This window comes from Neofelis nebulosa, chromosome 6 (assembly GCF_028018385.1).
Source record: "Neofelis nebulosa isolate mNeoNeb1 chromosome 6, mNeoNeb1.pri, whole genome shotgun sequence".
Taxonomy (NCBI): domain Eukaryota; kingdom Metazoa; phylum Chordata; class Mammalia; order Carnivora; family Felidae; genus Neofelis; species Neofelis nebulosa.
Window position 1 is genome coordinate 53,941,839 of NC_080787.1, and position 15,142 is coordinate 53,956,980.

Sequence of the window (15,142 nt, forward strand, 5' to 3'; positions counted from 1 at the left end):
CGCATCCATGACTCCTTTAAGTTCTTTAAGAAGCTTGAACTCCTTTCAGTCTACCTACAGAGATAGACTTCTTTTCTAATACTTACCACCAGTATGTGTAAAGTGTGTTCCAATCACATAAAATCCCTCATTTCCTTCAGGTTCACTGCGTCTATTCCCATTAACAATGTTGTACCCTTGTTCCTTTTTATCTGTGTCAATCCCAATCTTTGCCATCCTTTGAGACCTGTTTTGAGTTTCCCTTCTTCCAGGAAGCGATTCAAACTATGCTAGCCTTCTTCACTCATTCATCCTACCAATAAATATTCACTGAGGGCCCACTCCAGCCCAGGTACTATGTGAGGCTCCGTGGATTGAGAAGCAACTTCAATGGGCATAGTTCTTGCCCTGGTGGACATGACAGGCTCTCCCTTCTGAACTTGAGCAGACTCTACCATTTTCAAGTATATTGACCATCTCTCTATAATTAGATGGAGCACTTTAAGGGTAGAGGCTACAGATCTATTTCTTCTGAATGCCTAGCACTGTGGCAGGAGCATGATGGTTTCATAAGGTAGTCTTATTGACAGAACAAAGGACTTCAGTAGGTTTGTAGGGAACATGAAGGAGCTTAACGGAGACAAATCTATCTTGGTCAAGTAGACAGGGACAACAGAGGGAAGACCAGGAGGCAGGAAGTCTCACAAGATAGCAACTGAGAACTGAGAAGAGCAGTGACCCTGAAGTAGTGTGGGAGACATTGAGGGCTCAGAGCAGGAAGTCCTCAGCATGGGGGGAGTTCCAGCAGGACTAAATCTACGAGTCAAGGCTATTTCCCCAAAACCCTCTCTGCTCTAGAGGAAGGGGAGGGTAACTGTGACGTAGTCATACTTGAACATGCACTAGATGTCATGCACTATGGAAAGCAATAGTGTTTTTTAATCAAAAGACACTCCTCTCTGTTCACCTGGTGAAGACACCAGAGCTTGGTATCAGGTCACACTCCAAATGGATGGTATTATGGCATAATGATGCATCTGCAGGCAAACGGCTAAGATGCACAAAATAAAATATAAGTACAGAGCACACAGAAGAGGCTGAAAGTGCAGAAGGGATCATATATATTCAAGAGGGCCACAAGTGAGAAGAGGAAGTACCTCTTTTGCACCAAATGGCTGCTTCTGTTTTCCATTATCCAAGGCATAGAGAAGATCAAAGGAGTCCTACCTGGGTTAGACCAGAGATAGGCACAGGGAGTTGGCTATTTGCATATGTGTATGCATATGCATATGTGCCTTGTTTGTATGGGAAGAAAAAAAATACATGTATATATTCCATTGCTTCATTCTTTATCCCGCCATTATACCAATGTATGCCTCATGGCCTTCTTCACACCAGTTCCTTAAGTATCCTAACCAAAGTAATAGTAAATTAAACCTAATTTATAGTAAGAACCAAACTTGAGGCTATCAGTATATTCAAAGGGTAATGCAGTATTTGTCAAAGATGGCCTTTAAAATGGAAGAAAACAATTTTTTTAAAATGTTTATTTTTGAGAGAGAGAGAGTGCAAGCAGGGGAGGGACAGAAGGAGAGAGAGAGAGACACAGAATCTGAAGAAGGCTCCAGGCTCTGAGCTGGCGGCGCAGAGCCTGATGCGGGGCTCAAACCCACGAACTGTGAGGTCATGACCTGAGCCGAAGTCAGATGCTTAACTGAGTCACCCTGACGCCCCAAAAACAATTTGTGATGTGGATAAGTTTGGATGGCTTATCAGACAAATTAAAGATTGTTAACGCACACTAGAGTGGGCAGTTTCTAAGACTCAGCATAACTGAGTCATCGTGTTCGGACCCTCTGTTCTTCAGAGCACGCTCCAGCTCCCAGAAGGCCTGATTGTATGCTCCCATCTTGGAACCGGCTTAAGAATGTGCAAAGGCACAAGCAGTTATCAGAGAGTGACCTTTCGTCAGTGCACACAGGAAGACTTATGTCACCCTGAAAATATATGAACTGTGGGTCCTCTCTTCCTAAACATTCAGAGCCTTAAAAACACACCAGTGAAAAAAAGAAATAACAAACATCATTTTCTTACTGAACAGATGGGAAAAGTGAGTCACCGGAGCTGGTGAAGGTGGGGCGGTAGTTAATTATTCACAATCTTATAAGAATGTACTAGAGCTAATGTACTACTCTGCTCTACTCTGTCCCTCTCAATCCACACAGTTAAATCTTGGTTTGTGGTTCTAGTCCTTTCAAGTCCAGATGGACGCTGTTTCTCCTCTTAGACTCCCTGTTTCTCCTCTATTTGGGTGAAATTATTATTTCCAAACTTATGTGGCATTTCCCTTATAGTGAGTCATTTTTCCTCCAGCCTCCAAGCCCCATGGCAAGCTCCCTCTGCACCCACGTGTAACACCCACCTCAACAAAGCTGCACCTTATCCTTGCTCAGTTCATCCCATTACATCGACTTGTACTGGGATACACCTAACCTCTTGCACTCTGGACCTTGTAACTTGCTTCCACTATAGGTCATGCTCCTGTGAGCACTAACTACCTCCTCCCATCAGTCAAGCTTTATCCGGTCCCTCACTGCTAACTCCTCTTTAATCCTACTAGAACAGATGCACTAATAAAATGAGGAGCATAAAGATTCTGGTCCCCCGTGTATCTAAGCGGCTTCACGTTCTATAGATCATACTTCAGGCCCAAAACAATCAGAGGAACAACGGCTAGGAAAAAAATTAACTGCAAACAGACTTTTAAAAATGACTAACGAAAACTGTATTTTTCAGCTGACATATGCTGTTTGTTAGACTGTATTTGAGTATAAGCCTTTTATAACTAGAAAGCATTTGTGAATATATCTGTAGAAGACCTAGCCTCCTGTTCTTTCCATTACTAAATTAGCTATTATTAGCCTTATACCGATGATTTCTTTTTTTTTTTTTTTTAATGTTTATTTATTTTTGAGACAGAGAGAGACAGAGCATGAACAGGGGAAGGTCAGAGAGAGGGAGACACAGAATCTGAAACAGGCTCCAGGCTCTGAGCTGTCAGCACAGAGCCCGACGCGGGGCTCGAACTCACGGACCACGAGATCATGACCTGAGCCGAAGTCGGCCGCTTAACCGACTGAGCCACCCAGGCGCCCCTATACCGATGATTTCTATTCCTTGGTAACTAAAATTATAAGACCCTCGTGTCATGTACATTTATTATTCATCTCTATTTTGACAAAACATTTAATTTCCATATGAGAGGCAATACAGCACAGTGGTTAAGTGTGGAGACCAATCAGGTTGCCCAGTTTCAAATCCCAATTCTGTTCACTGTCTGGCAGATCACTTAGGCTCTCTGTGCCTTATTTTCCTAATCTGTAAAATAGGAAAAAATAGCATCTACCTTAAGGGCTTGTTTTGCAGGACCAAATTCGTTAATTTTGCAAAGCTCTTAGAGCTGTGCTTGGCACGCTGGCACCTTGCAAGACCTTGTCATTATTAGTAGTATGAATCCTTTCATTTTACCCCCCAACAGGGGGGTGGGCAGACACAGCTGCATTTTTTGCACAGAAGAATGAAGGCTTATGAAGCTAGTCATGCACTTCACCTGTGAGGAGCTAGTGCTAAGCTCTGATCCAGTTCTTAGCCAGGTACGTGTTCTGCTGGTGTGTGCACTGGAGCTTGCAACAATAAGCCCACTTCTTCCTCTGGGCTTCTGATTCACAATGGAAACGCTTACAGCTGGGTCATTCAGACATCATGCAAAGGCCAAGTGCTATCTAGATAAGAATCTTCCTGTTCAAAACTGCTTGGCTTCCAGAAGACAGGAACAGACCTTCGATTTAATTTCAGGGTACCCCATGCCAGTAGAATAAAAGAGGGATTTTTCCCTTTCATCCTGGCAGAAACTGTGTTGTGCTTACTTTTCATTAACAACCCTTGGGCAAGGGAAAACATCCAGCCACAAAGAAGGCTTTCTCTCCTCCGCCACATTCTGTTAATGATGAACCTGATATGAATATATGGAAATAACCAGTGAATACCTAAGCACTCTGAATTTATGCAGTGCGCCTTCCTGCTGTGGAAGTTGTAGCTTCACAGATATTACTGATTTAAACCTACAATGTTTTCCTCAAGAAGGCCATTAGGACAGCAACATACAGAAAGGCCAAGGGCTGACTCAAGGTCATGCAATGCAAGGCAGTAGTGAAACACAGAAGCAGAGAACCACTTCTTAGGGCAAAACACTGTTGTCCAAGCCAGCTAAGACATTCTTGATTGCTTGCACAGGTAAGTGTGAGCTGGATATTTGTAAGGGCAGGTCAAGGATGAAGCAAGGCTTGCATTAATTATTTAATTCTGACAAAGTACATATGCTTTGGCATTGCTCAATCACTACCAAGTGGAGTCATGTTTTCATTCCCTGGGGCGGGGTGGGGGGGGAAGTACTCAGTGACATGAACTATGGCCATAGCAACTACCTGCAGCGCTCTTCTCCCCTCTCAAAGGAGTCTACTCTCTAGGGGCAGAATGCACCTTCTCACAGTGAGAACAAGCTAACAAGACAAATCTTACAGCTGATTTAGATGATTTTTTTTCCCCATTACTGGAGGAAAGGGATAGATACTATGGAGTTACATGTGCACTTAACCAGAGTCAAGTCAATACCACATAAAAACCATTATACAGTTTCTGAAAATCATGTATCAATAAAAATGAAATCAGACCTGTAAAATTAATATCCATCCCACCTACAATTATTATTGCTATTTTTTTCACCTCTTATTCCTTTGTTTTCCTTGAGAGAAGATGGGTTTTTCTAGTGGAGCATGGCAAATGGGCACAGATATCTGAGCTAATCTCCTCCCTGCTTTGTTGCAGTGGAGTCTTTGACAGGGCTTCAAACCTCTCTGAACCTCAGTTTCTTCTTCTTTGGAAGGAATAGCTACCATCTGTCCTTTCTAAGAAGTTGGCAAGGAAATAAGAAAGGTGACAGATGAAATGTTATTAAGCTTAAACTAGAACTGGGCACTCAACAGCTGGGGAGAAGTGTCCACAAGAATATTTGGTAGCAGCAGTGGTGCTAAGAGCAAAGGTATTCTGACTTGCTGCATGAACTGAGCCTTCCCTTGCACTGTCTTCATATGCAATCCAAGTGTCCAAGGAGTGTGAGAGAAACTGAGAGTGCAGAGCTTCAAAGAGCTGTTGTGTCACAATAGTATCTGGATGCTAAATTACAGGATACAAATATGTATTGCATGTGCACACATTCATGGGCATTTGTGGGTGTGGATGTGTGCATGTGTGAGTGTGTGTGTGTGTTCATTTGATGGGATTAGATAGAGACCCAGGTAGAAGGCTACAAGTTCTTTCTGGCAACAAATACCTGAATCTCATGAAAAGCAACCGAAAGGAAAAGAAGGGAAAGCCAATGAATATTAACTTTCTTTTAGGTCTGCTTCTCAGTTTCCAGTACTGAGCAAACAGCCCAGTAACTCAGATGCTATGACTGTCCCTGTGTGAAAACATTCTGGTTGACCTTTCTCTTTTGAGAATCTAATTTATAGTAAGAACCAAAGTGAGAACTTTGATCTCTCATCATATTCTTTTCCCAGGCTCTTAAACCTCATAAGTTACCCTTCTCCCCCTATTTGTCCCTCAGACACCACACCAGAAGTTTTTCATGTTTTGCAAATTCATGCCATCCTTCATGAATCCTGGTAACTGAAGGTTCTATCAATGCCAGCAGATCAGACTGACCTTCCCCCCCGCCACACACACACATAATTATTTCTCTATTGTAGTAAGAATATTTAAGGTTTACTCTCTTAGCAACTTTCAAGTATATACCACAGTATTATTAGTTATAATCACAACACCATACATTATATCCTTATTCATCTTGTAACTGAAAGTTTGTACTTTTTGACCAACATCTCCCTACTCTCCCTACCCCCCAGCCCCTGTTAACTACCCTTCTATTCTCTGTCTCTGCAAATTTGGCTTTTTTAGATTTCACACATAAGTGATATCATGCTGTATTTGTCTTTTTCTCTGACTTGTTTCATTTGAACATGATGTCCTTGGGTCCATCCAAGTATTATCAATTATAATTAACCTATAACATTGTGTGGGAAATTCTCAGTCATTATTGTTTCAAATATTTGTTCTGTTCTTTTCTCTCTTCTCCTTCTGGTATTCCCATTACATGTATGTTTCACCTATGTAGTTGCCCACAGGTCTTGAGTATTCTGTTCTGGGTTTTTTTTCCCCCCATATTTTTTCTCCTTGTTTTTCAGTTTTGGAGGTGTTTACTGAGATAGCCTCAAGCTCAGAGATTCTTTTCCTCATCTGTATCCAGTCTACCAATAAGCCCATCAATGACATTCTTCATTTCTATTACAATGTGTTAGATCTCTAGCATTTTTTTAATCCTTTCTAAGAATTTCCATCTCTCTGCTCAAATTGCCTGTGTGTTCTTGCATGCTGTCTACTCTATCCATTAGAGCCCTGAGTATTTTAATCATAGGTGTCTTAAATTTCTGGTCTGACAGTTTCAACAACACTGTCATACTGAGACTGGTTCTGATGCTTGCCCGTCTCTTCAACCTTAATTTTTTGCCTTTTAGTATGCCTTCTGTTTTTTTCTTCAGAGCCAGACATGTTGTGCTGGGTAGATGGAAGTGCTCTAAATGGGCCTCTATTAATGTGTTGGTGAGGTTTGAGGAGAATGAAGAAGCTCTGGGGTCCTATGACTAGGTCTCAGTCTTTTGGTGAGCCTGTGGAGGCTGACCTTTTACTAAAAACTTTTTACTGGAATTGGTTCACAAGTGGACTCAGTCTTGCATATTACTCGATTATTCAGTATGTGCCAAGGCTGACATGGATTTGTACAGATAGCCTCTCTGTGTGTTTCATTTAGTCTCTAACCAAAGGACTACTTAGAGGGGAAGAGGGAGGCTGGGAAGGATCCCAGGTGACCTATGCCACCAGCTGTGACACAATGTCTTTTCTACTCACTGCCAATTTGTGTCAAATCTGTACCGACTGTATTATCAAAGGGCTTCCACCCAGGTTCCTTATTGGGTAATGAAACTCATCTGCTGGCTCAATATTTGCAATGGCAACAATATCCTTAGGCTGGGGGTGAATGGCTTTCTGCCTATGCAAGATCAAACGCTTGGCGCATCTGTCTATAAAGTTAAAGTGACTTCAGATGACCCCCTACAGAACTCTTGGCTACACCAATGGACACGTCCATCCCATGGCTCTGTTTATAAGAAGGTGGGTCTGCGTCCAGTTAGTGGCAGAGATGTAGTAACACCCCAGGTATTTGCTAGAAAATATAGCCTCAAAGTCATTGCTACTCAATATCTTTCAAAAGCTCAACCAAGAACAATAGTATTTATTGGAGAATTTCCTGAAGGGTATGTGGCCATCCATTCCTCTAGATATTCTAAATCTCTCCTTGAACTATCCAGACCATCTCTACAATGAATCATACTGGGCCCCATTAGAACTGTTTTCTCTGATCAGGTGATGTAACTGGCCTAGAAAGAGGGATACAACATGAAACTGCTCTATGTAACTTGTCACTTCATTTTTGCCATGAAGTCACATTACATACTGTCACGTCTATAAGGATCCACAAGAGAAACCTCTCTGGTCTTAGTTCTAAGAACAGTTCCGCTTCTCTTGGGCAACTGGACTGTTTTTACCGGATTGAGGCGGGGGGAGTGGGTAACTATGTTGGATGCAGTTGGTCATGTTTCCCATTTTGCTCAGAATGCTCAGAATTAAATCTGTAGCCTGCTTCTTTTACTAATCAGAACTTGCTGACGTGCATTTTGCTGATTAACTCCCCCGCTCCCCCCAGCTATATCTACACCTTGTTTTGTCTTTGTCTTTCTTTGCTCATTTTTAATTGATTTTATTTTCCTGTGTTGAATAAATTTTGTTAGACCATTTTTTAATGCTTTTGGACAAACTGAAATATATTAGGAAAATGAGAAGCCACAGCAAAGCAGCAGATTAAACATAACACGTGAAATTTCTCTGAATTCTAATCTTAGGTTTCTCATTAATACACCAGATAATGAGCAGGAATAAATTTTAGATCTATGACAAGCTTAATGTTAAAGCCTAAAGAATAAGAACACACAGATGTGATAAATAATGAGAGAAATTCAGAAATCAAGTTATGAAAGATAATGTATTCCAAAACCCACTGTCAGCCTCTCAACTCTTTCAGCCTTTTCTGGGAGTCCATTACAAAAGGCCCTTATGCTTCCTGTATCTTCTACCTGATGACAACATTTCACTGCTATTAAAAAACACAGTACTCCAAATCACCTACCGTGTTTGTGAATAAATGCAAGTCCTTGTAATATCTGATACATGATATTCCTTATAGCAGATTCAGGAAACAACTTATTTCTGTATGGGGCAGAGGAGGAAAAAAGTCGTAAGTCTAGATTTACATATGAATCTGAATACCCGGTGTTCATGTTCTTTTGGTTATATAGTAAGATTTTAAGAAAACATTTGTTCAGACACTAATCTGACCAGATCCTCTGATAATAAAGACCAAAGAGAAACAACCATTTGTCCACACAAGATGGCTACCTTGTAAACACTGGTGTATTGGTATATTGGTAATTAGTATATTCAGTTATGTTACAAAGAAGATTAAAAATCATAGTAACCACCACCCCCAAATCCCTCCAGTCTGTCATATAAAAATCTTCTCTCTTCATAATATAAAACAAAACTTCAAAAATTTTAATGGGGACAATCTGAGGCCTTCCAGATAAAGCCCTTATGAAACATAGTGGATCCTGCCATATTCCCTTGGTTGGGCAAACCTTACAGCTTCAGTGTTCCTAGTGACAATGAGGATAGTATTTGTTCACCAAATCCATGCAGAGAAGCTGTGAACGGCACTCACTTGCCACTAGAAAAATATACCCCCAGGGTTCTACATGGTTCACTTTCAGAGTTAAAAATGACCATAGCAGGTGAGTTTTTTATTAGTGTCCTCTTCCCAACACACAAGCCCCTGAGCACTATAGCAAGAAAGGAAGTGCAGTCAACCTACAAGTTTTCAGTGGAGGTCTCAAAATAAACAAAGCTGTCACACCCTGACCTGTAATGGTTCTGCCCATGTTTCCTTGTGGGAATGAGGGCTGCAGAGGACCTGTTCAATCTGAGCTTCTCTGCGTGAATAACCCACCGAAACATGAAAACGGCTGCATTGAAAGTAGCTTCTGTGATGCTATCATGAGGCCTCCAAAGCAGGAATGTGGGTTGGGCCCCTCATCTAATGGGCAGCTTTAAACAGTGAAGCCTAAGTAGCACGACTGCAACAAACAAAAACAAAAAGAAAACCCATCCACTTTGCAATATTTATTTCTAAAGTCATGATGACGAGACTGTACCTTTCTTTAATGAGCTGGTAAAGATTTTCCTTCATGTACTCGAAGATAAAATAAAGATGATCATTTTCCCTGATAACTTCTTTTAATTTTACAACATTGGCGTGGTTGAGCTTCTTTAAAGACTGAAAGGCAAGGGGAAAAACACAAAAAATTGGAGGAAATCTGCTGTTGAGAAAGAAAAGTAATCCCACATATACTTAGGAAGAAACATCTAATTCCAGAACCTCAGAAATGCCGCAATTCCTATTTTATTGACAATTTAACAAATGGTATTTCTCTGAAGTCAATAACAACTTTATGTAGAAAACTGTTTTGATTAGCTGACTAGAAAGTAAGCACTTGATTATTATGGGTATTTCTGGCTGCATCCTGCGCCAGGCAAGGGGCCAGAACTATTTTAGGTGCAGTCCCTCCAGATGATGGAATTCATGCCATGAAAATGGCCAGAAGGGAACCAACTGGAAGCTGAAGCTTTGGTTGTTCATATTAGAGAAGGCAGCTGCTCTGGGCTGAGATGACCAGCCAACAGTCTGCAGACCCTTTGGACAGGAAATTGTTCAAACAGACAAGAGGCTCATAGCCCAAGGCTCTCAATTTCCCTCTGACTCATGTGTGTCCATGAGGCACACAGCACTCCTTACGATGTGAGTTTTAAAGGAGAAAGGAGGAGGAGAAATCTCACTGCAAAGACCCTGAAGTGAGATGGGAGAAATAGCTCCGCTTCTAAGAACAGCAAAGGCGAAAACGTCAGGCAGGGGATGAGAAACAAGAGGGTGGCTCAGAAGACGGGGCGTGACCTGATTCTTCATCTTGGCGCACATGCAGTTTTCCTGTTCCTGGCACATCCATGTGAGTACAGCCACGCGTAAACTATTTTCTGTTTGCATTATTAATTTTGTTGATGGGGAAAGAGTACACTTTTGTATTTGTGAGCAGCAATCCTGTTCATGTACGACAGCTAGAGAAACTGCTGGTTTGCTCAACAGATGGTCAGAACCTGATTGACAGTCTCCTTCAAGGGAGCCTCAAAGGGCCGCTGGACAGTGGGATGAGCTCTTCAATTCCAAAAGGCTTTTCCTCACAGAAGTGACTCCAATAATAATACACTGTAAAGCCCTCCTTATGTTTGACATAGCATGAGTAGGGGTCCAGCAGAGAGAGAGGGAGACACAGAATCTGATGCAGGCTCCAGGCTCTGAGCTATCAGCACAGAGCCCGATGGGGGGCTCAAACTCACAAATCGCGAGATCATGACCTGAGCCAAAGTTGGACGCTCAACCGACTGAGTCACCCAGGTGCCCCTGCGAATATCCAAATCTAGAAAGACAGTCAGTAATAACGCACCCAAAGAATCAGAGGTTGGGAGTGCTATAATATGATAGAGTAACTTCAAGCAGCTGGGAAGGGAGAGGAAATGTGGCCAGTGAATGAGAACAAAATAAAACTCTTCAGGAGGTTCTTCCCTGAAAGACAAGCTCCCACCAAGGAGCCCCTCTGGCAGGAAATCCTCAACCAAAGGACAGATCCTTCTAGAATCACCCAACGTGGCTGATTACCTGTTTCAGTTAAGTTGGCTTCCAGGTTCTCCAAAAGTAACAAGCACAAACATTGCTTCGCTTGTAAGTATTCACCCTGTGACCTTCTTTTCTACCTATTTGCTTAAAACGCATCACTGCAATGGCTGAGATACCCAGTGGATAAGCAGAATGAATGGGGCAAATTAATTCAGGGGAAAATGAAGTAGGTTTTTAAGCTTTTCGAGAAGGGGATTCTAGGCAAGGAGTAGAGTACCTTCCATGCTTGGCCTGATGTATGTTTTGAGCACAAACTGCTGGCTAAGAAGTCTAAGAAGGGCTAGCAGTTCTTGTTTGTTTGTTTGTTTGTTTGTTTGTTTGTTTCTTCTTCTTTTAATGTTTATTTTGAGAAAGAGAGCTTGAGAGGTCGAGTGGAGGAGGGGCAGAGAGAGAGGGAGAATGAGAGAATCCTGAGCAGGCTCCATGCTGTCAGCATAGAGCCCAATGCAGGGTTCAAGCCCACGAACTGTGAGATCATGACCTGAGCCGAAACCAAGAGTCAGACACTTAACCAACTGAGCCACCCCCGTGCCCCTTGCAGTTTTTTTCTGAGCAAGGATCACGGGCAAGTTAAAGTCTACATTAGTTTAATATAAAAGGGATTAATTGTGTGGGGGGAATTTCATGTGACTCATTTTACAGATAGAAGGCATCTTATTTTGGCCCAGGAAGAGTTTACAAGGAGAGGAAAAGACAGGACAATTAGAGCAGAGAAGCAGAAATAGCAAATTAAACCCAGGTCAGCAGTCCTAATAGAGATTATTTATCCCCGTTTGGGTGACAGTTCTTAACTATTAACAAAACTGCAATGTATTGCTCCCCAAAGGTACCCTGGGGCAGAAGACACAGTCCTTGCCTAGATGAGGCAAACAGCCTAATAGGGAAGAGAGGACACGAATACAAAATCCATAAAACAGAATAAGGGAGATCTTCTTAGGGTCAAGAGAATGACAGAGACAAGGAACATCAGAAACATTTCAAGAAAGAGTAATCAGCAAACTCTGAGCGGTCAGTGAGTATGTCATCTGAAATGTGACTTGAAGGAAGAGTAGCATCCAGATAAAGAAGTCAGTGGAAGGGAAAGAGTGAGTCCTGAAAGAAGCCCTTCTTAGGTATGGGCGTGGGAGTGGAGGGGCAGTCGGCTATGCCTGAGGGATGAGAACTACCCCAGTTAGGTTCTGAAGGAGGCTCACCCAGAAGACTTCAACTGGGGAAGTGGGCAGGGAAGGCACTGTTTGGATGCCAGGTATACACCCACTGAAGCTAACAAATGTGGGTTTGAAACAAACCTCTGTGGCTTAGAGTTGTATTTACCTCAAGCCAAGTTACTGAGTCTCTGGGCCTGAGCTATTCTCAGCAGCAAACTCAAGATACTAAAATTTTCCTCATGGGGTAGTTGTGACGATAAAATAAGACAGTGCATGTAAAGCACCTAAGGTGCTTCCTGGCTCATAATAGCTTCTCAGTAAACGGTACGTAGTGTGTGAACAGCTGAATGTAACGGAGATCTTTCTGGGAGCAGCACACAGGAGGGGTGAGATATGGAGGGAGTGAGGTCACACAGGCCACCTGCAATGAGCTGCAGTTTGTGGGTGAAGGAGTAAATGATAATTAACAGAAGAGGGGGAAAACAGGACAACTGGGGAAGCAGACATTCTAGAAAATTTAGGCACTGATATCCACCAAGCAGCTGGATATATGGGGCTGAAACAGGTGTCAGCAAGCTTTTCTTAAAGGGACTGAGAATAAATATTTTAGGCTTTCGAGGCTATGTAGTCCCTGCTGCAACTACTCAACCTTGCCATCAAAGCGTGAAATCAGCCATAGGCACTACAGAAACAAGTGGGCATGGCTGTGTTCCAATAAAATTGTATTTACAGGAACAGGACGTGGCCACTCATCAACCCTTGGTCTAATGCATACACAGGATAAGAGATTTGGTGAGACCACTGAAGCAAGGCAAAGATATGAAATTACTCAGGAGGAGGTTCAGAGCAAAGAAGAAAATTGCTAAGGATGGAATGTAAGAAATCATCAGTATTTAAAGGGTGAACCACGGAGCACTTGGTGAGGCAAGAAAGAGGTGGGACAGCTGGACAAAAGCAGAGTTACACAGTCCTGGGAGAGGACAGCATCCAACACCACAGGCATAAAAATGTCTGAAAAAATGAACTGGATTTGGCAACAGGTGACTTTTAGGACAGCAGCTTCAGTAGAGTTGCAGGGGCAAATGCCTGATTCAATTACATGGAAAGTCCATGGCAGGTGGGGAAATGATGGCAAAGGGAAAAGTCTGGAAGACTAAGCAAGGAAAGGGAAGGGGTGGAAGCTCCTGGAGAGAGAAGGCTGAGGCTGATTAGGGAGAATGGCAGGCACATATATTTATTTATAGGCTGAAGAGAAGGAGCCAGTGGAAAGGAAGAGCTTAAAGAAATGGGAAGGTCCAGGGACGCTTGGGTGGCTCAGTCGGTTAGGCAGCAGGCTCTTGATTTCGGCTCATGTCATGATCTCATGGTTGTGGGATTGAGTCCGATGTCAGGATCCGTGCTGAGTTTGGAGCCTGCTTGAGATTCTTTCTCTCTCTCTCTCTCTCTCTCTCTCTTTCTCTTTCTTTCTCAAAACAGACAAACTTAAAAAAAATAAAAGAAATGGGATGATTCACAATAGCCAGAAGGTGGGGAGCAACCCAAGTGTCCACCAATGGATGAATGGATAAACAAAATGTGGTCTATACCTACAGTGGAATATGATTCTGCCTTAAAAAGGAAGGAAATTCTGACACACACTAAGACATGAATCTTGAAGAAGCTTGAAGACTTTATGCTAAGTGAAATAAGCCAGTCACAAAAAGACAAATGCTGTAATGATTCCACTTACATGAGGTACCCAGAGTGGTCAAAGTCATAGAGACAGAGAGTAGAATGGCAGTTGCCAAGGGTTGGGGGATTGGTCACGAGAAGTTACTGTTTTGTAGGTAAAGAGTTTCAGGTTTACAAGATGAAGGGAGTTTTAGAGGTGCATGGAGGTGAAGGCTGCATAGCAGTATGAGCGTATGTGATACCAGCAAATGTACACTTACAAACTGGTAATAGGGTACATTTTACATATGTGTGTTTCATCACAATTTGAAAGAAAAAGGACATTAGTGGGAAACTGTGAGATCAAAATAAATCCGTGGTTTATCTAATACCAAAGTTTAAAAAAGTATATTCACCAATATAATGGCATGGGAACCTTCTCCCTTGAGCTATTAGCTGTATAATGTTGTCATTTGCCCCCTTTTGTTGGCATCAATGAAACAATTCAAACAGCATGACTAACTCCAATCAATCACAAATCTAAGCATGTATAAAGCTATTTTAATCAACCATACATAAATTATCCCCTGGTGTATTAATAAATACCTTAACCTCCCGAAGGTTCATGCATTCCTCCCAGGAATAAAACTTTCTTTTCATTCTAAAAGAGAACAAAGAAACAAATAGCATGCTTATTCCCGGTAACAGGCTAAACTTTCTTGTTCAAAAATGTTTCCATTCTAAATCCAGTGAATAGTGCTTAGAGTTGGTTTCAATTTCTACCAAATATTACACTATCCAAAACAGCATTCTATTTGACAGTTTGGCAGTGCGATTGATGCTACATCACAAAGCTTCCCCAAAGGGATGGTACAGTGCAGTCCAAGGAGGCTTCACCTGCTGTCTTGTTCTATCACTAATTGGCTAACCTTGCCCTGGAGGCAAATCCCTCAGGCTTATTTGATCTATAATAGAGCTCTCCAATAGAACTTTCTGTACTGATGGGAATGCTCTGTACTATCCAGTATGGTAGCCACTGGACTAGACACATATGGGTACTGTGTAGTGGAATATGGCTAGCACAATATAGGAACTTCATTTTTAATAAAATTTAAATTTAAATGCCATTTGGTTACTTGCCACCCTGTTGGACAACACAGTTCTAGACCCTCTGGTATAGGGGTTGGCAAATGATGGCCCATGAGCCAACTGCACCCCACCATCTGTTTTCATGCAGCCTGTGAGCTAAGAATGATTTATCATATTTTTATTAAAAAATTTTTTTTTATTAAAATTTATTTATTTTTTGAGAGTCAGAGAGAGACAGAGCACGAGCAGGGGAGGTGCAGAG

General features: G+C 42.1%; 1 protein-coding gene across 3 annotated transcripts in view; it reads right to left on the bottom strand.

The window, feature by feature from the left end:
• CILK1 (ciliogenesis associated kinase 1) overlaps window positions 1-15,142 on the bottom strand; it is a 37,322-nt gene that overhangs the window by 19,106 nt on the left and 3,074 nt on the right. For 2 of the 3 annotated variants that reach the window (XR_009263036.1, XM_058734250.1), the window contains exons 2-4: window positions 14,398-14,452; window positions 9,420-9,541; window positions 8,339-8,418 (exon numbers count right to left, since the gene is read on the bottom strand). Coding sequence is in view for 2 of the 3 variants with exons in the window: in XM_058734250.1 (XP_058590233.1) it covers window positions 8,339-8,418; window positions 9,420-9,541; window positions 14,398-14,452 (257 nt within the window). In the remaining variant the exon portion in view is untranslated. The remainder of the gene's footprint in view (window positions 1-8,338; window positions 8,419-9,419; window positions 9,542-14,397; window positions 14,453-15,142) is intronic. The other variant, XM_058734252.1, reaches the window with a different exon arrangement.